At 42.4% G+C, this 26,598-nt stretch overlaps 1 protein-coding gene across 1 annotated transcript in view; it reads right to left on the bottom strand.

Moving 5' to 3' along the window:
* The window catches only part of nectin1b (nectin cell adhesion molecule 1b), a 1,042,283-nt gene that overhangs the window by 286,434 nt on the left and 729,251 nt on the right, over positions 1 to 26,598 (bottom strand). Inside the window, 1 exon segment of the mRNA XM_034168488.1 lies at positions 12,092 to 12,185. Coding sequence (XP_034024379.1) covers positions 12,092 to 12,185 — 94 coding nt within the window.

Raw genomic sequence — 26,598 nt, 5'->3', positions numbered from 1 at the left:
GAAGGTGCGTGTTTGAGAACCCATTACTGGCTACTGATTTGTGCTCTCTTGCAGCCGTGTTCCTGTGTTGTGCCTTATCCGTGGGTCGTGGTGGAGTGTGACTGGCGACGGCGTCGCGTCACACTCCGACGGATAAGAGGTGTAAATGGGAGCTGCAAGAGTGCGTTTGTAATGAGTTCACGCGCACGGCGGAGCTCTGTTAGCACGGGTCGCTGGGCTTCCTGTGTTACAGTCGTAGCCCCGTTTCCCCGGACAAAGGTAACTACTGCGTCTGTATCAGCTCCGGCGTTATTTAGTTGAGCACATTTTGGTTGTGTGTTGCACTCAGCTGCGCACAAAAAGCAGCTCGTTTGTTTTTTTCTGTCGCCAAAGGGGTTTTTTCATTTTAGCACTCTGGCTCCCCCTTGTGGTGACTGACTCACGTTATCGTCAAGCTCTGAGTAGGAACAGGTGTGTTCCATTTGGTTGAGCTTGACGGTATAACTCACTGATTTGTTTTGTGTTAGTCCATTTGTGTGTGGTGTTTTTTTGAGTTGGTTTTGGTGGGATTTTATTTTTGTTTTCCACTATTTGTACTGGGGTTGTGACCCTGCAGCCTGATTGACACGACCAAATACAAAAAAAAAAAAAAAAAAAGGACCCCAACCAACTGTGTGTTGTCTGTTTGTTTTTTTCTTTTATTTCTTTTTGTTTCACATCCCCGGGGTTAGATGGAACGGTCCCCTGGGGGGTGATGGGTTGTTTTTCTCTTTGTTTTTGTTATACCCTCTCTTCTCCTCTGACTCCAGCCGGGGGTGCCGTAGTGTCAGCATTGCTGGAGGGGTGCAGTTGGGTTGTGCTGGACGTTTCCCAGGTGCCTCTGCACCCGGGAGGGGAGGGGGGGGGTTTGGGGTGTCTTTTTGTTTTCCCCCCCCAGTTTTCTGCCCTCAGGTTTGACTGTGGTGTCCTCTGGGGGGGAAAGGGCGTTGGGTCCATCTAGCCTTGGACGGCCGGGGCTGGGTCCATGAGTCATGAGGGGAGGCGTCTCCTGGGGTTGACGAGTGGTCCTCTGGGAGGCGCTGGTAGTCCCCGTGAGTGACGTTGGATCCCAGAGGGACCTCGGCGTGGTTATTACTCCTGGAGCTGGCGGGTGGCCCTCTGGGGGGTGTTGGTCCCTATGTGTCGTTTGGGGGGAGGAGGGGGGGGGGTATTTTGGCATTTTTGTTGAGCTCAAGTTTGGGTTTTTCTGTTCTCCCCTTCCCTGGGGTTTGATGGAACGGTCCTCTGGGGGGGGGGAGGGGGGGTGTTTTGGCGTTTTTGTTTTGACTAATCACACATGTTTGGATAAAGGCTGACAGCACAGGTGTAAGAACTCCTGGCCACACCTGTGCTAAGAGACTGTCAGAAACAGGGGCAAAGATGCAGCCAGTTCAACCAGTCTGTTGGAGGATGAACGCGGACGCGGGTTTCCAGGCATGGTCCCTGGAGGGGGGTGTTTCTCCTGGGCCAGGTGTGTGTGGTCGCCAGGAGGCTTCCCGTGAGGGTGGGGTACTGTTTATATGGCTGGGGGGGCCTGGCTGCCGGTTTGTTTCTGTTTTTGGTTTTCCTCCCAGGTGGCGTGCGTTTGGGACTGAGTGGCTGTGTTGCTGAGGCTGTCAGGACCTCACCATGATCACCTGCGACTCGTCAGGACTCACAGCTGTAGTGCATCTGGATGGATTGGAACATGTTGGCATTTAAGACTGGACTGCACAGTGTGTATTTGCCAGAGACTTGACCTTGTGACCAGACGGGTGAGATCGTCGTCTCGGGAGCCATCTCATCAACAGCGGATGCTGAGAACGTCCAGGTTTGATGCACAGTCTGTGAAGGGGGAGGGGGTGAGGTCTCACGCTCGTCAGCACACTTCCTGAGGTACACGTTAGATTTTGTGACTAACAGTTATACAGTCAGTAAATGTGGTGTCCCTCACACCTTATTGTATTGAGCTGTTTGTTAGTCATGTATCAGCTTCCACTGCAGTGGAGTTTTGTGAACGGGATGTTCCATGCCTGCAGGTGGGAAGCTGATCAGTAATCAAGCCAGGAAGTGTTTGCTGTTTGTACACCTTTAAGTGTTCTGTGTGTAGAGTGTGGACTCACATAATGGTTCCTTCTTTCACAGACTCGGTTGTTTGCGGCCACCTGGGGGGGTCGGCGGGGTCCTTGGGTCCGAAACAGCTTCTGGCTCCGGACCGTTAGCGCTGCTGGGAGCGCACCACGCCAGGCCGCACCTTTTTGTTATATTATCACTGTTATGTATTAAATTCAGTTAGCCTTTGAACCGTGCTCTGCTTATTTCATACTGGGTCCTTCAAACGCTGGTCGGTTTCTCCGAGCTGCGTCCGACACATAACACATTGTATTCTGTTTTTATTTACATTATACACAACGTCCCAACTTCATTGGAATTGGGGTTGTACATATTCCCAGTCACAGTCCAGAGGTGGGAGTAAGTCACCATCAAGTCCACTCTCAAGCATGAATCAGCAAGTCCCAAGTCAAGTCTCAAGTCATAATCACCACCAACTGTTTGCAAGCTGACTTGACTTGGGACTTGCAGATTGATGACTTGAGAACAACTTGACAGTGACTTCATCCCACCTCTGTCACAATCAGACCAGCACAACTGAAGTAATCATACTTAGAAATGAAATGTTGCATGATGGAGTGACTGTCGAGTCCACTGGCTGCGCTGTGGTAAAAATGCAACATTTTGGTCCCTGATGTGGACTAAACAAATTAACTCTCAGATGTACACTGCCTTTTTTCTTCCTCTTTCTTTTTTCATAACACCAGCATTTTGTTATTGCTCCAAATGAGAATGGAAGCCATATATGACCATCAAGAGAAAAATTGACATGTCCAGCTCTTTCATCACAGTGCTTCCACCTTGTTTTTTGTGCAGCAACACTGCAAGTTGAAAATCTGTGAACTTTCAGAAAGGAACTGGTATTGTTACAGCAGCCTCTTTTCAGATAACCAAGCAGATGAGGAAAAACCATCACCCTGACAACCAACAAAATGGAAGAAGAATCTTGTTTTTACAATCTATGTCTGTGGTGGGCTGCCAAGGCACACAAAATCACACTCGATAATCACAGCAGAGACAAAAACAAAAGCCTCATCTCTGGCAGCAGCTCTGTATGTTGCTGTGATGGTGAGTGCTTCCCTTACCAAAACAATAAAAAAATGTATACCAAGGTCCACCAAGGATGTAATAAATCATCAGCATTTATTTATTTGTCTGTCTGTCTGTCTTTTAGCAGGATTACATCTAAACTACTGCACAGATTTTGACAAAAGTTACACCACGGATACACATTAGGCCATGCAAGACTCCATTAAATTTTGGAAGTGATCCAGATCCGTATCCAGATTCTGGATTAAGTTTCTCTTTATATAGTCAAATTAAGTCAAAACTACTACACAGATTCTCACCAAATTTTCACCACAGATACACATTAAGCCATGGAAGACTCCATTAAATTTTGGAAGTGATCCTGATCCAGATTTTGGATCAAATTTTCTCTATAGGTTTTGAAGGATTACGTCAAAACTACTTCATGGATTCTCACCAAATTTGTACCACAGATACATATTAGGGCATGGAAGACTCCACTGAATTTTGGAGGTGATCCGGATCCGGATTGGCGGACGTTGGAAATTTGTGATTGCTTTGTTTTTTTTGATTAACTTTGTTTTTTTTTTGGTTTGTTTTTTATTGTAAAGGTGGAGTTTCTGAACAACCCGGCGCTTTCCATCCTCTCACAGTGTGTGTGTGTGTGTGTGTGTGGTGTATTACTGTTGAGTAAGAAGTGACCGCACAATGAGCAGTTGAATGCCAAGTGTTTTGAACGTGACCAAAATAATCTCAACACCCTTGCTAGTGCCCATAACCATGTGGCATTGTGTGATGTGACTGTGAATGCTGCCGTGTTTGGAGTAGATTGTGGCAAATTGGGTGGCAAGTGTGGCACACAACTTGAAACACCATAAACATGCTGTCTGTGTGAGAGAGACAAGAGTTGAAAAAGGGACTGGACAGTCACTGTTGAAGTGGAAGTGAAATTGGTCTAAGTGCTCCACGAGGGAGCACACTTGCATAAACAGCCCAGTCTCACTTTTTTTTTCTTTTTTTCATGCTCCCATGATGAAATGAGTCAAATTTTCATGACAGAGCTTTTTTTAATTCACTATTCCTAACCCTACTCCCACCCCCAACCCTACCCTTAACCATAACCTAATCTTACTCCTTCCCCCCATAACCACCCCCGAGTCCCACGCTTCACTTTTAATTTCGTGTATCCATCACGGAATGAATGAGAATGAATTTGTGCTGCTGTGACGAAAATGAGGTGCTTTTCGTCACAATATCACAAACCAACTGATTAATGTATATTTCATGCTGCTGAAGCACGACTTGCCGTGAGACCAGGTTGTGCATAAAATGCTTATGGATGACAGCTCAGTGCACACATTAAAAACACAGTAACGGCCGCCAGGACAGTTATATAAATAATTATGATAATACCTACATACGCAATTACATAACAAATAACGAAAATGAATGACCGCATAACAATCAATCAATTCAATCAATTTTTTTAATATAGCGCCAAATCACAACAAACAGTTGCCACAAGGTGCTTTATATTGTAAGGCAAGGCCATACAATAATTATGTAAAACCCCAACGGTCAAAACGACCCCCTGTGAGCAAGCACTTGGCTACAGTGGGAAGGAAAAACTCCCTTTTAACAGGAAGAAACCTCCAGCAGAACCAGGCTCAGGGAGGGGCAGTCTTCTGCTGGGACTGGTTGGGGCTGAGGGAGAGAACCAGGAAAAAGACATGCTGTGGAGGGGAGCAGAGATCGATCACTAATGATTAAATGCAGAGTGGTGCATACAGAGCAAAAAGAGAAAGAAACAGTGCATCATGGGAACCCCTCAGCAGTCTACGTCTATAGCAGCATAACTAAGGGATGGTTCAGGGTCACCTGATCCAGCCCTAACTATAAGCTTTAGCAAAAAGGAAAGTTTTAAGCCTAATCTTAAAAGTAGAGAGGGTGTCTGTCTCCCTGATCTGAATTGGGAGCTGGTTCCACAGGAGAGGAGCCTGAAAGCTGAAGGCTCTGCCTCCCATTCTACTCTTACAAACCCTAGGAACTACAAGTAAGCCTGCAGTCTGAGAGCGAAGTGCTCTATTGGGGTGATATGGTACTACGAGGTCCCTAAGATAAGATGGGACCTGATTATTCAAAACCTTATAAGTAAGAAGAAGAATTTTAAATTCTATTCTAGAATTAACAGGAAGCCAATGAAGAGAGGCCAATATGGGTGAGATATGCCTCTCTCCTTCTAGTCCCCGTCAGTACTCTAGCTGCAGCATTTTGAATTAACTGAAGGCTTTTTAGGGAACTTTTAGGACAACCTGATAATAATGAATTACAATAGTCCAGCCTAGAGGAAATAAATGCATGAATTAGTTTTTCAGCATCACTCTGAGACAAGACCTTTCTGATTTTAGAGATATTGCGTAAATGCAAAAAAGCAGTCCTACATATTTGTTTAATATGCGCTTTGTGTTAAGGATTTTATATATATATATATATATATGTTATCACTGTTAAACATTTGTACCTTCGTCTTCTTTCTTATGAAAACGGTGTTGTGCTGTTTGCACCTAACCCCGAGAATGTATGTGTTATTCAACCTTGTTTAGCATGCTGGGGTCAATCTGAACTGGGAATGAAGAGCTGGATGTACTTATTATTATTATTATACAACTTGTTTTTGTAGCCGCTAACGACTGGGAGTGAAGCATGACGGGGTCAGTCATGAACTGGGAGTAATAGACCTGAAGGTTGTTTTTTGACTGTTGTGACGTGATGCTTAGTGTGAAGACCAGGACACTCCAGGCAGATGCACAACAGCTGATAACTGCAACAGACGAACAAGATGTGCTGACCTCCGACGATAAGAGTAAAAGAAAGAAACTGTTTGTCCTTACAGCTGCGCTTATTGACGCATGTGTTTATGTTACGGGAAGAAACTTGTCTCGCGTTGTCCCCCCCCCTTAGGACAAGTTTTATGATGTAATGAGGGCATCTCTAATAAAAAGAGCGGGAGCACAGGCCAGACTTTAGTGTAGCCTTGGTGTACAGCCTGGCCGCACTCCGCACGTGATTAATTTGACTTTCTGTCTCACTGGTGTTTCTTGACTCTGTTTGTCTTATCAAAGGTTTTAAGAATGTTTGGAGGAGAAAATACCCAACATTGACTGGGGGCTCGTCCGTATGATGACATCTATTGGCTTTGTGGTTCCAGACTGTACATGAGTCTCCCACCAAATTGGGGTGGTGTGTGTGCACCTACCCAGGTGACTGACCATACATATGTGGTAGGACCTCCACAGAGAAGAATGGCAGCACCAGACGGAGGAGATTGATATACCCAGATGTGTTACCACATGATCACATGTGGGGCTCGGATGTACTAAAGGACCAAAAAATTGTGGTCTGTAGGAGATAAAATAGCACATTCATTGTTCCCCTGGATAGGAGTGGGAAAAAATTCATTAATGATTGAAACTCTGAATTATCGATTGGGTCTGTTCATGAATGTAACTAAAAAAATAGTAGCAGCTCAAAACACTGAAATAGATGCTTTACGTACCATGGTGATGCAAAATCGCATGGTTTTAGACTTGCTTACTGGTTCACAGGGAGGAATTTGTGTTCTGCTGAACACAACATGCTGTACTTTCATCCCAGACTCCATTCATTCAGTGGATATGCAGGACGCATTGGAAGAGCTGAATAAACTTCGTGATGCAATGCATAAAGACACCCTAGCCGTGAACCGGTGGAATCCCTGGTCCTGGTTGACTTCAGGACCATGTTGGCAGTTACTATTGAAAATGGTGACACCAGTTATTATAGTCCTAATTCTGACTGGACTTTGCATGTGTTGTGTGATCCCTTATATCAAAACAATGGTTGGCAAAATGGTGTCAAATACATTTGTACAGTGTAATCTGGCCTTCCAACAAACTATGCCAAAATATCAAGCATTGAAACAGTCAGACCTTAGTGGAGAAAACTATAATGACTGTACTGAGAATTATGATGATATTGAAAAGCTCACAACTCCAGTTCAAGCTTGAACTGTTGACGTGATGAGTTAACACACTCTTAGCCTATGAAGCTTTAGCTGAAAAAGTAATAAGACAAGTGGTGTAGTCGAATAATACAGAAAAACGGTTCATTTATACCAGTCAGCCGAAGTGATGTATGGTGGTGGTGTGGTGATAACAGAATCTTTGACAGACTGCCACGAAATGTGTCAGGTTATTGTGCATTAATATCATTATTGTTACCCATGACCCCTGAAGACGTTACAACATATGCAGCCTCTCTTATTCCTGAGGATTGGCAGAAAGGCATAGCCAGACATAGAGTAAAAAGAGATTGGAAAGGAGTAGGAAATCCAACGTATATTGACGCAATAGGAGTCCCCAGAGGAGTGCCTGACGAGTATAAACTGGTTGATCAAATAGCAGCTGGATTCGAATCTTCCATCTGTTGGTGGTGTTCAATTAATAAAAACGTGGACAGAATAAACTAAGTTAATAAACTAACTAACTAAGCTGGGTGATGCCTACTATATGTTTAACAGGCGATAAACAGGTGGGAAATGTTAAGGATTTTATATATATATATATATATATATATATATATGTTATCACTGTTAAACATTTGTACCTTCGTCTTCTTTCTTATGAAAACGGTGTTGTGCTGTTTGCACCTAACCCCGAGAATGTATGTGTTATTCAACCTTGTTTTAGCATGCTGGGGTCAATCTGAACTGGGAATGAAGAGCTGGATGTACTTATTATTATTATTATACAACTTGTTTTTGTAGCCGCTAACGACTGGGAGTGAAGCATGACGGGGTCAGTCATGAACTGGGAGTAATAGACCTGAAGGTTGTTTTTGACTGTTGTGACGTGATGCTTAGTGTGAAGACCAGGACACTCCAGGCAGATGCACAACAGCTGATAACTGCAACAGACGAACAAGATGTGCTGACCTCCGACGATAAGAGTAAAAGAAAGAAACTGTTTGTCCTTACAGCTGCGCTTATTGACGCATGTGTTTATGTTACGGGAAGAAACTTGTCTCGCGTTGTCCCCCCCCCCCCCCCCCCCCTTAGGACAAGTTTATGATGTAATGAGGGCCTCTCTAATAAAAAGAGCGGGAGCACAGGCCAGACTTTAGTGTAGCCTTGGTGTACAGCCTGGCCGCACTCCGCGCGTGATTAATTTGACTTTCTGTCTCACTGGTGTTTCTTGACTCTGTTTGTCTTATCAAAGGTTTTAAGAATGTTTGGAGGAGAAAATACCCAACACTTTGAATGACAGCTCCTGATCAAAAATGACTCCAAGATTTCTCACAGTATTACTAGAGGTCAGGGTAATGCCATCCAGAGTAAGGATCTGGTTAGACACCATGTTTCTAAGATTTGTGGGGCCAAGTACAATAACTTCAGTTTTATCTGAGTTTAAAAGCAGGAAATTAGAGGTCATCCATGTCTTTATGTCTGTAAGACAATCCTGCAGTTTAGCTAATTGGTGTGTGTCCTCTGACATAGAGTGACACAATGTGTCACTCTAACACAGAGTGACACATTGGTCTGGGCATTGAACAGACAAGGGGGCAAGTCCGCACTCAGCCGCAGCTGTAAAGATCCCCGCTGCTGCACGTCCCAGCTGGAGAACACGTTCCATGTTTGGAAGGACATGATGTTACAACATTCCTCCGTGAGGCACATGTCTCTGCCTGCTGTCCTCACATGGAAATATATAAACCATCTTTCGCCTTTGTGCCGGGCTGTAACTGCCGATGTAACTGATGTCTTATAAATATAATAGTTAATGGGCTAAGGTTTGTCCAGCAGAACTATAAGAGGTGGACTCCCCAAACTAAATGGAAATACATGGTTAAAAGACAAACACATTTGAAGTCCTTCATGCAGACTTAATCAGATTTATAACAAAATTACACACAAAAAGTAGGTAACAGTAATTGTAAATATCAATGAATCAAAACTGAGGTAGTGTTGTATTTCACTGTTTTTACATTGCAATTTTACAAACATAAAATTAATGTATTCAGACAGGAAGGCAAACTGGGTTGTACAGGACATTCAGGTTATCAGTTGAGAACATAAAGTAGCTGAAGGAAGGGATTAAATAAACAGAGATGGCCAACACATATACAGGGCTGGAAATTTGAATCTGCCTGGTCATACTCACAGCCGGTTATTTTGGGGGTAATTGTCAGTTCAACATTTAAAAAAAGGTACCAGTTTGTTCCTCATGTCATGAGGATTCAGAATATATATATAGTTTTTAGGGCTACATATTATAGTTTGGGAGTTTATCCCAGACAGACAGAAACACAGACAGAAGTGGCAGCATGAAAAGCACATGGTACAACACTGTATGGTCTTACATAAATAGCTATTTTGGGGGTAATTTTCAGTTCAACTTTTTTTTTTAAATGGTACCAGTTTATTCCCCATGTCATGAAGATTGAGAATATATATAGTTTTAAGGGCGAAATATTATAGTTTGGGAGTAGCTATTGGCTGATCTAAAAGTCACCATAAGTCGATAAATGGCACATTATTTGCATATTATGACTTCATAACCAGTGATGCCGGTAACGCGTTACTACTCTAATCTGACCACTTTTTTTAGTAACGAGTAATCTAACGCGTTAATCTTTCCAAATCAGTAATCAGATTAAAGTTACTTCTCCATGTCACTGTGCGTTACTATTATTTTCATTGTGGGTCGATAGCAGCATTAAACTTGGTCTGTGGGCAGGAGGTCGGGGTTCGACTGAACTGCACACTTTAAGCGAGCTGTGAGCTTTTCATCCACAGTTTTTTGCAGCTGCACGACTCGTCCTCACCTCTTAAAGCACGGTGATCAGCACACCTGCACTGAGCTTTACAAAGACATTTTTATACTTTTTTTCCTCCTTTATTTAGAATTCTGAGCTGAGCCGCTCTGTATCGTCTCGTTAAAAACAGCTGATCCTCCGCGACGCATCAATAACTAACACTATTAAAAGTGTTAATGCACCTAAACTCTCTTTCTGAGGACCACATGATGTGAAAACGCAATAAAACTTTCTTACCTGTAAATCTGGTCATGTTTTCTGCATAAATAAATGTTATCCATTCTTTGTGCTCAAACGCCAAAGTAGGGGCGAATCCAGATGGAATGGGGGCGTGGGGCAAGGATGTGCCCCCTCCCCCACAACACCCCTAGATTAAAGGTCCAGTTTTGAAGCCGTTTTTTACTACAACTACTAATATTGCTTAAAATAATAATAATTTCGACAAGTAAAATGTTTAGACAGAATTTAAATGTTAGAAAAATGTTAGAATTTAATAGTTACATTTATAAACAATGTAGGTTTGAAATTGCAAGTTTTACTGTTACAGTGCTGTCAACAGTTAAATATGAGGTCAAGAAAGAGGTTTTTATTTTACTTTTTATAAAACAAGTATTTATTTTCATTGAAGTCAAGAAAGGGTGACTATAAAGTGAGTTTTGGCAAAACAGGTATCATTGTCATGTTGACGTGGGTTGTTGTCGGCAGCTGGGGAAAGTAACTAAAAAGTAACTAGTAATCTAACTTAGTTACTTTTACAATTGAGTAATCAGTAAAGTAACTAAGTTACTTTTTCAAGGAGTAATCAGTAATCAGTAATTGGATTACTTTTTCAAAGTAACTGTGGCAACACTGTTCATAACAGATGTCACTGAATACATTATCAACATTTTAATATTGTTTGGTAAATCCCATATTTATAAATGTAGAGTACTGAAATGGAATTTACATGGACTTCTGGCTGAATTTGAACAATATATAAGAAGTATTAAGCTTATAGAGTCTCCCCAATGTCATAAAACTGTCTTGCTGTATAAGGATTTTTTTAATAGAGAATTAATGTTAAAGAAACCTTTTACTTTTGTTATTGTACAATGTATTTTATTTTTTCTATCTCTTTCTGATAATGCTGTGAAAGGTATTGTGGCCTTGTCCTTTGTTTATTTGATGAAATACAGTTTTGAAAAAAAAAAAATGTTGTGTGAGAGACAAAAAAAGTGATTCTTGGTTTGTTTATTTATTTTGCCATTAAAATTGGCTATCATGTCTCAAAATAAAATGTCTTCTCAAGGCCAGGGATCCTCAAAGTCTGGAGATTAATTAGTCACAGCGCAGCAAACGGTAAGTAGTCTGACTGAGGCCAAGTGAGGTTTGGCGTTCAATGCGGGAACATCGTGGAGGCATCGCACGTGCGTGTTTGAACGCGGAGGGTTGTAGATACCCCTCTGTTCAGTGCTTTGGGTTTTGTGGCTTTGCAGCTGCAGGCTACAGCGGCGGTGGGGAGACCTGCTGCCGCTCTGTGAGAACAGAGACTAGATCAATACCTGCTTTTTGTTGAGTTGCCAAACACCAGAAAAGTCTCCAGTGACGCCAGGAAAAGTAGCTAGGTTTCTCGCTTGTTGCTTTTGAGAAAATGAGTCATCAAGAGGGTTTGGAAAGTCGCCAGATTTAGCAAGAAAGTCGCCAACTTGGCAACACTGACCCCACTTCACACCCTATGACTGATGGGATGGGCTTCAGCCCTCCTGTGACCCTTGATTGGAGTAAGTGGTTATAGAGAATGAGTCGTACTACATTGCATGATCATGGTTTAGTGGCATTAAGTAAAATAAATGTGAGAATATTGTATGGATTCCACCTGTCACACGGTCTGTTGCACATAGGAGAATGGCTGTCTCTCGGGCTAACATTCCTTTTTAATATTCAGTGTGTCCAGGTAAAATCTTAACCTTGCTTTTCTGATGATAGATTTATGTGTGAAGTCACTAGTCACCAATTTGCCACTCTCTCCCCTTTCATTAGACAGCATGAATATAATTTTCATGCCAATTCCGAGTATGACCGTAGCATTACTTAAGAAGGAAGAGGAGGAGGAGGCTCTTACCTGGATGTCATCTGATGTCAAGTGTCCCTTCATGTCACTGTTCTTCTTCTTAGGCGGGGGTGGGGCTGGTTTGTGGGCAGGTGGGAGGTCAGTCCTGTTAAGAGAGTGAAAAGATAACATGACACTCAGCACAGTAAAGGACCGCCACTCGTTATGGCCCTTGCCTTCTACAGCACTCTATAATGAGAAGTCCCGCCTGCACTTGCCTTTTTCACTTTTTCCTTGGAATTTGATAGATGTCATGTTGGTGGCTTTGTTGAGGTGGCAGCCATTCCCCTGCCCTTTGCAAGGCTCTCGCTGGAGAGACACTGTGCTAACGAGAGCGGGCTGTAATTGGACACTGAGGTGAGGGGAATGGGGAATGGAAGGGTATAGGGGGCAGGGGAGAAGGGCAGGTGTGAGACAAGTCCTCAAGGTGGATTGTGGCAAATCCAGAGTGGCATGTGGAAAGTTGCCCACTCTACAGCGAATGTTGGCTTCATGTGTTATCCTGAGCTGTGACTCAAAGAGCACTACACACAAGGGGAAAAAGTCACCACTCTCCATGTTTCCTACAATCCCCGATACTAGCATCCCGTAATCCGGCGGCACTCCCCCCATCCCTCTGTTGACACACCTGTAGAAGAACGGGGCCTCAACACCGCTGTGCATGGAGAGGCTGCAGGGCACACCGGTTGATCTGATAATAAAAGTGAAATTTAATTGAAATCGTGAGCAGGAAAGATGGGTGTAATTGAAAGCTTGATGGTTCAAATTGTGTGAAGAGCATCTGGATAATTATTTGAGACAAGAAAACAGAACGGTTGTTGCTACTGAATGGTTACAAAGAAAAACCCTTCCCTCAAGCATGCTATCAGTCAGATGTCATCAGCTGGATTCTGACATGATATCAGGAGTGATCAAAGATAATGAAGTGGAGCACAGACACTGAGCTGTGTACCTACATGCATTAAATCCTCCTCCTCCCTCCTGCCTCCCTCTCACGGTGCTTCACGTCCTTATTGAATAACATGACCTTTTCGTAAGGCCAAGCCGGTGTTTTAATGTGCAGAAAATTTGTGCATGAGTGCACCCCTTAACTCTTTCTTTCACGCTCATTATTTCCAGTCCATATCACCTTGTCTTCAGACAGGGATGCAGCGGCGCTGCCAGATTCGCATGGCAATCTTTTCAACTGGCCTCCAGGAAAGAGCCGCCGAGAGGCGCAAACAGTCAGATTGCGGCACAATCCCGGTGCCTTCCATCAGACAGCCTTCACAGAAGGAGCATTCATTTTCTCACAGACAGATAATTATGAATGTCATGGAAATACAGATTTTGCAGACACAGCAGTGAGCTCACATTATGAAATATTGTAATACGCCGTTTATGATTGACTGATACAAGTAAAAGAAAAAAAAAACACTTGACAGATAACAAGATCATTTGCTGAAAAGAAAATTAATGAGACAAAATGTAAGTTTCTACAATAGATTTTATTAATTTGTTGGAGCAACAAAACAGTGAACACCTTATGGCATATTTGACATTTTATAATAAAGAAGTGTAGCATTGCATCACCAAACATTTGATACAATATTTAATGATATACAGAACCATGGATGCACATTCACATCCTCATTTACTTTTCACAATCTCCCAGGAACTGCAATGGTTGCATTTCATTGCACATTATGCATGTTCAAATATGTGGTGTGCTGGTGTCCCATATGTACTACAGATTTATTAAATCTGACCATCCTGAAGAAAGTCCCTCGTCTCTCCACTGCCTTCCCACAGCCACCACTTTCCTCTTGTCAGAACTACCTTTTTTGATTGAATTCAGCTGCATTTGTAATCATGTTCCACACAAGCAGGAGCCTTGCAAGACTGCCGGTTTGTAGAATGTCACAACTGGGTGACACATTCATGAAAAAATGGAGTCAAAGTTCCATCACTGCTCGGTGAGTTATGTGGAGAGTGCACATGCATAAAGTGTGAGCACTTACATAGACAAATATTATTTTGACATCTCTGGTGATATACATCCATGGCTGTCATTCTCTCTGTCAGCTCAATCTCAACTTGTTTCTTACAACCATATGACATGAAAATCTTCACAGTGAAATATGGAGGACCACAAGGTTCTATTTTGGGCCCACTGCTTATTTCTCATTGTGTGCCACATCAGATTATTTGTACCTGTGGGATTTCTTTTCACTGTTGCACTGATTATCTGCAGATGTACCTGTCTGCTTATGATGACAATGGTTATCATATTCTGAACTTCTTTTAGTCACAGTGGCCTTGGTAATCAAAATCTGTTTATGAGCCAATTATCCTTATTTTGAAGTCATACCTCGCACCACACATTTCCACCCTGAAGTCACTTTTGATACATCTGCACGCCAGGTTTATACACGTATGCACGCTTTCTACATGAGGCCCCAGGAGTCTGTCCATGCTGTTGTCTCTTCCAGAACTGATTACTGTAATGTATTATTTTCTGAGCACAGAAAAATCTGAGATGTCTGCAGATGCTTCAAAATATGGCTGCTTGAATATTGACTGGAACTCAGACATTTCTACACATTACTTCATAACTGGCTTCTTTACATTGGCTGCTGACACTAAACTGCAAGCCAGCAGTGTGTGTATCGAGGGAGTGAGGATCAGTTGCAGTCAACAAGCAAGCAGACACCAGGAGGTGCTTTCTTGAGTGATGGAGATTATATGGAAAGGCTGTTTGACAAATATAATATTAATGTATTTTGCCATGTACATTGCAAGTATTAATACTCAAGTTGGCTGCCTGACCACCTTGTGGTTGCAGACTCACACACTTCTCATGTGTGCAACAGTAAAATCATGAAATTGGGTCATCCAAGAGCCACAAGGCTTTTACTGTTAAAAACAGATGCAGAAAATGTGGTGTATACAGTAATTTATGACAGGCAAAATATGAGATGTGTAAAATAGAACTAATATGCTAAAGATTTTTGTTTTGTTTTGTTTTGTTTTTTTTAACTTGCATTTTATATGACGGGAAATAAATGTGATGTGAAATAAATACAATAATGTGATTTGGTTGCTCTACATTTGAATTAAAAAAAATACAGCCTGTGCCATATGTGAGTAAAATTGGCCTTGTACACACTATGTGGTCCGACAGTCAGGTACAGCAGTACATGAGTAGTTGGATAGTGACAATTTTTTATAATTTTGCCTCTATAAATCACCACAATCGAGGGGCAATGCTTGTAATGTAGATTTTTAGCTTTAATTTAACTGTTCTAATAAAAAAAAAACAACAAAAAAACACGTATAAGTCACATCCATTTACCGTATCCCCATATTCAGAGCCAATACAGTATTGGAAAAGATAAATACAGTGTATCCAGAAAATATTCCCATCACTTCACTTTTTCCACATTTCTTTTATGTTGCAACCTTATTCCAAAATAAGTTAAATTATTTTTTTTCCTCAAAATTCTACACACAAAACCCCATAATGACAGGGTGAAAAAGTTTTATTTTATTTTAGATTTTTACATTTTATCTAAAAGAACATACAAATCACATGGATATAAGTATTCACAGCTTTTGCCATGAAGCTCCAAATTGAGCTCAGGTGCCTCTTGTTTGCACTGATCAACTTTGAGATGCTTCTTCAGCTTAATTGGAGTCCACCTGGGGTAAATTCAGTTGATTGGACATGATTTGGAAAGGCACACACCTGTTTACATATAAGGTCCCACAGTTAACAGTGCATGTCAGAGCACAAAACAAGCATGAAGTCAAACGAATTGTCTGTAGACAGGATTGTCTCAAGGCACAAATCTGGGGAAGTGCACAAAACATTTCTGCTGATTTTTAGGTCGGAATGAGCACAGTGGCCTCTATCATCCATAAATGGAAGAAGTTCAGATCCACCAGGACTCTTCCTAGTGTTGGCCACTCATCTAAACTGAGTGATCGGGGAGAAGAGCCGAGGTGACCAAGAACCCAATGGTCACTCTGTCACACCTCCAGCATTCCTCTGTGGAGAGAGAAAATGGGAAGGGTACAAAAACTTTTCTGCTGCTTTGAAGGTCCCAATGAGCACAGTGACTGCCATCACCCATAAATGGAAGACATTCAGATTCACCAGTACTCTTCTGAAAGGTAGCCGCCCATTTAGACTGAGTGATCGCAGAAAAAAGGAGGAAGGGAGGTGACCAAGAACCTGATGGTCACTCTGTCAGAGCTCCAACATTCCTCTGTGGAGAGAGGAGAACCTTCCAAAAGGACAACCATCTCTGCAGCAATCTACCAATCAGGCCTGTATGGTAGAGTGGTCAGATAGAAGCCATTCCTGAGTCATAAGCACATGGCACTGGAAGGACTCTCAGACCATGAGGAACAAAATTATCTGGTCTGATTAGACAAAGATTGAGCTCATTGGGGTGATGCCAGGTGTCATGTTTGGAGGAAACCAGGCACCACTCATCACCTAGCCAATATCATCCCTACAGTGCAGCATGATGGTGGCTGCATCATGGTGTTTGGATGTTTTTTTGTGGCAGGAACCTGGAGACTACAACCCCTGGCAAAAATTATGGAATCACCGGCCTTTGATGATGTTCATTCAGTTGTTTAATTTTGTAGAAAAAAGCAGATCACAGACACAAAAAAAAGCAGATCACAGACACAAAACTAAAGGCATTTCAAATGGCAACTTTCTGGCTTTAAGAAACACTATAAGAAATCAAGAAAAAAAGATTGGGACAGTCAGTAACGGTTACTTTTTTAGACCAAGCAGAGGAAAAAAATATGGAATCACTCAATTCTGAGGAATAAATTATGGAATCACCCTGTAAATTTTCATCCCCAAAACTAACACCTGCATCAAATCAGATCTGCTCATTGACATTGACCCTATGTGTCTTTTTGCAAGGAATGTTTTCACAGTTTTTGCTCTATGGCAAGATGCATTATCATCTTGAAAAATGATTTCATCATCCCCAAACATCCTTTCAATTGTCCAAAATATCAACGTAAACTTGTGCATTTATTGATGATGTAATGACAGCCATCTCTCCAGTGCCTTTACCTGACATGCAGCTCCATATCATCAATGACTGTGGAAATTTACATGTTCTCTTCAGGCAGTCATCTTTATAAATCTCATTGGAACGGCACCAAACAAAAGTTCCAGCATCATCACCTTGCCCAATGCAGATTCGAGATTCATCACTGAATATGACTTTCATCCAGTCATCCACAGTCCACGATTGCTTTTCCTTAGCCCATTGTAACCTTGTTTTTTTTCTGTTTAGGTGTTAATAATGGCTTTTGTTTAGCTTTTCTGTATGTAAATCCCATTTCCTTTAGGCGGTTTCTTACAGTTCGGTCACAGACGTTGACTCCAGTTTCCTCCCATTCGTTCCTCATTTATTTTGTTGTGCATTTTTAGATTTTTGAGACATATTGCTTTAAGTTTTCTGTCTTGACGCTTTGATGTCTTCCTTGGTCTACCAGCATGTTTGCCTTTAACAACCTTCCCATGTTGTTTGTATTTGGTCCAGAGTTTAGACACAGCTGACTGTGAACAACCAACATCTTTTGCAACATTGCGTGATGATTTACCCTCTTTTAAGAGTTTGACAATCCTCTCCTTTGTTTCAATTGACATCTCTCGTGTTGGAGCCATGATTCATGTCAGTCCACTTGGTGCAACAGCTCTCCAAGGTGTGCTCACTCCTTTTTAGATGCAGACTAACGAGCAGATCTGATATGATGCAGGTGTTAGTTTTGGGGATGAAAATTTACAGGGTGATTCCATAATTTTTTCCTCAGAATTGAGTGAGTCCATATTTTTTTCCTCTGCTTGGTCTAAAAAAGTAACCTTTACTGACTGCCACAATCTTTTTTTCTTGATTTCTTATAGTGTTTCTTAAAACCAGAAAGTTGCCATTTGAAATGACTTTAGTTTTGTGTCATGTCTGTGATCTGCTTTTTTTCTACAAAATTAAACAACTGAATGAACATCCTCCGAGGCCGGTGATTCCATAATTTTTGCCAGGGGTTGTATTACTAATACTGTGCAAAAGTGTTATTCACATTTAATGCATCATAAAAAAAAGATTAAAATGTATGCAAACCTAATAAATATTCCTAAATAAATGAAATATCTGATGAATTGAATGAAAATTTTGTCCTATTTATACCTGATTTTTTGGCATATAAGTTGCACAGGAGTATAAGTGGCAGGACCTCAAAACTATTTTTACGATATTTCATCTTAACGTATGGTAATTGTGTTTTATAATAATTTAAATAGGCATGATCATGTGCAACTGTCGTTGTGTTTTGTTCTACTAGCCAGTACAATTACAAAGAAACTATCATCATCATTATTATTATTATTATTATTAATATTGTTGAATTAAAAATCTAGCTGACATATTCACTTTTGTTGGAAGGGATTTTGTTTTGACATGCCAATAAAAAAGATGGGGTGCAGGGGAGGGACATTAAACATTACTTTTAATAGCTGTGGGATAATTAAAACTTTTGCACAGTACTAATATAAATACGTGTGTGTGTGTGTGTGTGTGTGTGTGTGTGTGTGTGTGTGTGTGTGTGTGTGTGTGTGTGTAAGGTGAGCATAACCCAGTATGCTGAGCAGCTCCATTGCTTCAACTAAGTTCCAAAATGGCTTAAATTATTTTTTCCTAAAAATTCTACACACAATACCTCATAAGGACAGGGTTAAAAAGTTTTTTTTTTTTTTTTTTTAGATTGTTCCATTTTATTAAAAAAAAATACAAATCACAGGTAAATAAGTATTCACAGCTTTTGCCACGAAGAGCTCCATATTGAGCTCAGGTACATCTTGTTTGCACTGATCATTCTTGAGAAGTTCGACAGCTTAATTGGAGTCCACCTGGGGTAAATTCAGTTGATTGGACATAATTTGGAAAGGCACACACCTGTCTACATATAAGGTCTCACAGTTGACAGTGCATGTCAGAGCACAAACCAAGCATGAAGTCAAAGGAATTGTCTGTAGACCTCTGAGACAGGATTGTCTCAAGGCACAAAGCTGGGGAAGGGTACAGAAACATTTCTGATGCTTCTAAGGTCCCAGTGAGCACAGTGGCCTCCATCAACCTTAAACAGAAGAAGTTCTGATCCACTAGGATTCTTCTGAAAGCTGACCACCTGTCTAAACTGTGTGATCGTGGGAGAAGGGCCTTAGTCAGGGAGGTGACCAAGAACCTGATGATCACTCTGTCAGAGCTCCAGCATTCCTCTGTGGACAGAGGAGATCCTTCCAGAAGAACAACCATCTCTGCAGCAATCCACCAATCAGGCCTGTATGGAAAAGTGGCCAGACAGAAGCCACTCCTTAGTAAAAAGGAACATGGCAACCTGCCTGGAGTTTGCCAAAAAGCACCAGAAGGACTTTCAGACAATGAGGAACAAAATTCTCTGGTCTGACGAGACAAGGCACTTTGGCGTGAATGCCAGGTGTCATGTTTGGAGGAAACCAGCTCCACTCATCACCTAGCTCATATCCCTACAGTGAAGCATGGTGGTGGCAGCATCATGCTGTGGGGATGTTTTTCAGTGGCAGGAACTGGGAGAGTAGTCAGGATTGAGGAAAAGATGAATGCAGCAAAGCACAGAGACATCCTGGATGAAAACCTGCTCCAGAGAGAGAGAGATGAGAGATATACTTTATTGATCTCACAGTGGAGACATTATGTTTACACTCCAGTTACCTCAGACAGCAATTAGTCTGCAATTATTACTTGTTTACCGTAATAATTGCACCCATCTGACATTGTTTATGTGCACTACGTTTGAAGAAGTCTGTTATCCGAATTGAGGCAAGTGGGTGAAGGTCACACAGCAACCCTGAGATGCTCCGCCGTCAGCTTGGGGGGAGTCCCAACACAGCACTGTTGAGATCAGACTGGGGTGATGGTTCATCTTTTAGCAGGACAATGACCCTAAGCACACAGTCATCTGTGTGCTTAAGCGTCAGCAGGTGTCAGCTGTTGTTCACAAACATGAATGTGATGCACCAGGACAATGAGATGAAATAACACCATTTGTACATTACTGTGCAAAGTATTATTCTCATTTAATGCATCATAAAACAATAAAAAGTATGCAAAACTGACAAATATTCATCAATAAATGAAATATGTAATGAATTGAATGAAAAATTGGTTCTATTTATGTTTTTGGCATTTAAGTTGCACAGGATAAGTGGCAGGACCTCAAAACAATTTTCAGGATAATTCATCTTAATGTATGAGTGTGATTTACAATAATTTAATATGCATGATCATTTCCAACTGTGGTTGTGTGGTGTTCTACTAGCCAATACTTGTACAAAGAAATAATAATAATAATAATAATAATACTAATAATAATAATAATAATTATTATTATTATTATTAAATTCAAAATCTATCTCACATATTGACATTTGTTTGGAAGTGATTTTATTTTGACATGCCCATAAAAAAGTCGGGGTGGGGGGAGGGGCATCAAACGCTACTTTTTTATAGCTCTGGGATGATTAAAACTTTTGCACAGTACTGCATATATATATATATATATATATATATATATATATATATATATATATATACGAGGTCTGTCCAAAAAGTAATGGACCTTTTTATTTTTTTCAAAACTATATGGATTTGAATCACGTGTGATTGCATCAGCCAAGCTTGAACCTTCGTGTGCATGCGTGAGTTTTTTCACGCCTATCGGTTTCGTCATTGCCTGTGGGCAGGCTTTGAGTGAGCACTGGTCCACCCCCCTCGTCCGATTTCTTTTGTCTGGGAAATGGCTGAGAGACCGCCGCTTTGCTCCATGAAATGTTTTTCAGAAACTGTTAGAGACAGCCAGATGGAAACCATTTGAAAGATTCAGATGGATATCGGTGAAGATTCTGTCGGCGTCACAAGGATTAAGGAGTGTTAAAACCTTTTTAAAGACGGCCCACAGTGGCAGAGGGCGCGCGGCGCACCGAGCGGCCATTGACAGGCTGTATCAACCAGATCATTTCTAAACTGAACGCTGTGTTGATCCGGGACATCATGTGACTACCACAGAAATGGCAAGAGAGCTGGACATAGCACTTTTGTGGCACATTCCACTGTTACAGAAGATTTTGTAATGAAAGACGTGCGGAGGATTTCGCGCGTCGGCACGGAGCTGCAATGGCACACAACATAAAAACACCTCCGTGTTGGAAGTCTCACAGGACATGTTGGGGCATGTCCAGCTGTTACACAATTTCTCGGATACTCACTCGACTGAAAGCCATCGAAAGCCGTCTGAATCTTCTGAATGGTTTCCAACACGCTACCGACAGGCGTGAAAAAACTCACCCATGCGCACGAAGGTTCAAGCTTGGCTGATGCAATCACACGTGATTCAAATCCATATAGTTTTTGAAAAAATAAAAAGGTCCGTTACTTTTTGGACAGACCTTGTGTGTATATATATATATATATATATACATGGTCTATTAGATAATAAACCGACCTTTTTTTTTTTAACTATATGGATTTGAATGACGTGCGATTACACCAATCATGCTTGAACCCTCGTGCGCATGCGTGAGTTTTTTCACGCGTGTCGGTGACGTCATTTCCCTGTGGGCAGGCCTTGAGTGAGATGTGGTCCTCTCGGCTGAATTCCTTTGTTTCACACTCTGCTCAAGATGGTGCACGTTGCTTTATCAACATTTTTTCTGGACCTGTGAGGAATATCCGAGTGGACACTATTCGAGAAATTAAGCTGGTTTTCTGTGAAAAGTTTAACGGCTGATGAGAGATTATGGGGTGTTTCTGTCGGTGTAAGGACTTCCCACAGAGCAGGATGTCGTGCAGCGCTTCCAGGCGCCATCGTCGGCCTGTTTCGAGCTGAAAACATCCTAATTTAAGGCTTAATTCACCCAGGACGTCGTGAGAGAACAGACAAGATTCAGAACAGGCCGGCATGAGGACTTTATGCGGACATTCCACTGTTTAAGGACATTTTTTAATAAAAGACGTGCGCGCAAATTCGCTGAGTCGTTTCCGTGACGACTCGGTGAATCTGTGTGCGCCGCGACAGGAAAAACACCTCGGTGTTGAAAACCATTTGTAAAATTCAGGCGGCTTTTGATGGCTTTCAACAAGTGAGTAACTGAGAAATTGTTTAACAGCTTGGGCATGTTCCAACTTGTCCGTTAAGGTTTCCAACGGAGGTGTTTTTCCTATCGCGACCCCCCGGGCGGGTCCGGCCCGACATGCGACTCTGCCCGCACGTTCTTTCATTACAAAATGTCCGTTAACAATGGAATGTACGAATAAACTCCTCATGCTGACTTCTTCTGAAAGTTCTCTGTTCTCTGACGACTTCCTGGATCAACAGAGCCTGAAATGTGAAAGTTTTCAAGTTGAAATGGTGAGATGCTGCCGCCTCGAAGCCCAGATCGCCATCAGGCACAGTGGGCCATCCTTAAAGCGACACTACAGACCAAAATCTCTCATCAGCCGTTAAAATTTTTACCGTAAACCAGCTGAATTTATCGAATGGTGTCCACTCAGTTGTGCCTTACAGTTTTGAAAAACATTTTGATCAAACAAAGCAGCAGTCTCTGAGCCATTCCTAAACAATGAAAAAACAATGAGAGGGTGGGCCACTCCTCACTCAAAGACTGCCCACAGGCGAATGACGTAACCGACAGGCGTGAAAAAACTCTTGCATGCCCACGAGGGACGTCATTCGCCTGTGAGCATGCCTTGTGGAAGGAGTGGTCCAGCCCCCTCGTCGGATTTTCATTGTCTGAGAAGTTGCTGAGAGACTGGCGCTGTGCTTGATCAAAATTTTTTCAGAAACTGTGAGGCGCATTCGAGTGGACGCCATTCGAGAAATTCAGCTGGTGTTCTGTGAAAATTTTAATGGCTGATGAGAGATTTTGGATTTTTTCTATCGCTGTAAGGACTTCCCATGGAGCGGGACGTCGCGCAGTGCTCCGAGGCGACGTCGTCATCCTGTTTCAAGCTGAAAACCTCCAACTTTAAGCCTCTGTAGACCCAGGACGTCGTGAGAGAACAGAGAACTTTCAGAAGAAGTCAGAATCAGCAGTTTATCTGGACATTCCGCTGTTAAAGGAGAATTTTTTTAATGAAAGACGTGCGGACGGATTGGCACGTCAGCTCACAGCCGGCGCGGTGCGCCCGCCACAGGAAAGACACCTCCGTTGGAAGCCTTAAGGACAAGTTGGAACGTGCCCTGCTGTTAAACAATTTCTCAGATACTCACTCAACTGAAAGCCACCAAAAGCCGCCTGGTTTTTATAAATGTTATCAACATGGAGGTGTTTTTCCTGTGACGCCGCACCGCGCCAGCTGCGTCCGCACGTCTTTCATTAATAAAATCTCCTTTAACAGTGGAATGTCCGGATAAACTGCTGATCCCGACCTCTTCTGAAAGTTCTCTGTTCTTTCACGACGTCCTGGGTCTACAGAGGCTTAAATGTGGAGGTTTTCAGCTTGAAACAGGATGACAACGTTGCCTCGGAGTGCTGCGCGACGTCCCGCTCCGTGGGAAGTCCTTACAGCAATAGAAACAATCCAAAATCTCTCATCAGCCATTAAAATTTTCACAGAAAACCAGCTGAATTTCTCGAATGGCATCCACTCAGATGTGCCTCACAGTTTCTGAAAAAAATTTGATCAAGCACAGCGCCAGTCTCTCAGCAAATTCTCAGACAATGAAAATCCGATGAGGGGGCTGGACCACTCCTTCCACAAGGCGTGCTCACAGGCGAATGACGTCACCGACAGGCGTGAAAAAACTCACGCATGCGCACGAGGGTTCAAGCTTGGCTGATGTAATCACACGTGATTCAAATCCATATAGTTTTTTAAAAAAATAAAACTGTCGGTTTCTTTTCTAAAAGACCTCGTATATATATATATATATACAGTAGTGTTCAGAATAATAGTAGTGCTATGTGACTAAAAAGATTAATCCCGCTTTTGAGTATATTTCTTATTGTTACATGGGAAACAAGATACCAGTAGATTCAGTAGATTCTCACAAATCCAGCAAGACCAAGCATTCATGATATGCACACTCTTAAGGCTATGAAATTGGGCTATTATTAAAAAAAAGTAGGAAAGGGGGTGTTCACAATAATAGTAGCATCTACTGTTGATGCTACAAACTCAAACCTATTATGTTCAAACTGCTTTTTTAGCAATCCTGTGAATCACTAAACTAGTATTTAGTTGTATAACCACAGTTTTTTATGATTTCTTCACATCTGCGAGGCATGGAGTCAACCAACTTGTGGCACCTTTCAGCTGTTATTCCACTCCAAGATTCTTTAACAAGATTCCACAATTCATTCACATTTCTTGGTTGTGCTCAGAAACAGCTTTTTTAATGTCACCCGCACAAGTTCTCAATTGGATTTAGGTCCGGGGATTGGGCAGGCCACTCCAAAACATTAATTTTGTTGGCTTGGAACAAGATTTTGCTTGTTTACTAGTGTGCTTGGGGTCATTGTCTTGTTGAAACACCCATGTCCTCTTCAGCATAAGGCAACATGACCTCTTCAAGTATTTTGACATATCCAAACTGATCCATGATACCTGGTATGCGATATATAGGCCCAACACCATAGTAGGAGAAACATGCCCATATCATGATGCTTGCACCACCATGCTTCACTGTCTTCACTGTGAACTGTGGCTTGAATTCAGATTTTGGGGGTCGTCTCACAAACTGTCTGCGGCCCGTGGACCCAAAACAACAGTTTTACTCTCATCAGTCCACAAAATATTCCTCCATTTCTCTTTAGGCCAGTTGATGTGTTCTTTGGCAAATTGTAACCTCTTCTGCATTTGTCTTTTATTTAACAGAGGGACTTTGAATGTCCCATTTTCCTCAGGCTTTCAAAGAGAAAAGCATGTTCAACAGGTGCTGGCTTCATCCTTAAATAGGGGACACCTGATTCACACCTGTTTGTTCCACAAATCTGACAAACTCACTGACTGAATGCCACACTACTATTATTGTGAACACCCCCTTTTTACTTTTTTTTACTAATAGCCCAATTTCATAGCCTTAAGAGTGTGCATATCATGAATGCTTGGTCTTGTTGGATTTGTGAGAATCTACTGGCACCTTGTTTCCCATGTAACAATAAGAAATATACTCAAAACCTGGATTAATCTTTTTAGTCACATAGCACTACTATTATTCTGAACACTACTGTATATATATATATATATATATATATATATATATATATATATATATATATATATATATATATATATATATATATATATATTTGAGCCTAACCCGGAAAAAGTAGGGCATGTTTCTCCATCTTTTGCATTCTGAGAAACCAACATTACACCCAGTGAGTCTCACTGTGTGTGTTGTGTGGGCCGCCAGAAGAGGAGGTACTGCTGGCCCACCACCAGAGGGCGCCCTGTGTGGAGTGCGGGCTCCAGGCACCAGAGGGCGCAGCCGCCTCACAGGAGCAGCCAGGGTGACAGCTGTCACGCATCACCTGCAACAGCTGTTACCAATCATCTGATCGGCAGGAGTATATCAGCAGGACGACGTCTCCACCTCTTTGCCGAGATATCGTTTCTACCGAGAAGGTAACGTACTCAGCTAACTGTGTGACAGTGATCTTTGTGACTTTGTGCATTTCTCTGAGAGAACTTCCCAACGAGAGGTGGAGGTAGCTTACCTGCCGTTCGGATTCCTGGGTGCGAACGCGCCCTCCTTTAACTGTTCTTTATTCCTCGCCAGCAGTACCAGGTCCGACACGCGGAGGCAGTGGCCACCTGGGAGTTCGGGACTTGGCGGCTCCAGTATTCCCGGGGTCTGGTGGCGGAGGAAACCGTGTGGTTCCGGTTCTACTTTGGAGAGGCGTCTCCTATCTTCGAGCCTGCCCACACGACACCTGTGTGAATTTGACTTTGTCCTTTATTGTAATCTGTTGTCCTTGTTGTGCATATTCACAACAGTAAAGTGTGTTATTTGACCTATTCCATTGTCCGTTCATTTGCGCCCCCTGTTGTGGGTCCGTGTACTTACACTTTCCCAACAGGATATCTCGGCCAACGTCATGGATCCCGAGGGGCGTCAACCGGCTGTTGAACGGCCAATGGAAGAACAGGGCGCACAGGCGTCCGCAGGAGGAATGGTCGGTGAGCTGGAGCGGATCCTCACCACTTTCTCGGCTCGGTTGGATTTAATAACCGAGCAGAACGTCCTCCTTAACCGCAGGGTGGAGGCTCTCGCCGCGCAGGTGGAAGCGCGCCCTCAGGGCGCTGCTGCGGCTCTCCCTCCTGTCGACCCTGTGCGTAACAGTGACGTTCCACAGGTCGTTCAACGACCCCTCCCACCTTCCCCTGAAGCATACATAAGCCCTCCAGAGCCGTACGGGGGTTGTGTGGAGACATGCGCGGACTTTCTTATGCAGTGTTCGCTCGTCT

Source organism: Thalassophryne amazonica, chromosome 4, assembly GCF_902500255.1.
Source record: "Thalassophryne amazonica chromosome 4, fThaAma1.1, whole genome shotgun sequence".
In the NCBI taxonomy this organism is placed as follows: domain Eukaryota; kingdom Metazoa; phylum Chordata; class Actinopteri; order Batrachoidiformes; family Batrachoididae; genus Thalassophryne; species Thalassophryne amazonica.
Note: the sequence above shows the minus strand (reverse complement) of the source record. Positions and strands in the feature narration are given on the sequence as shown.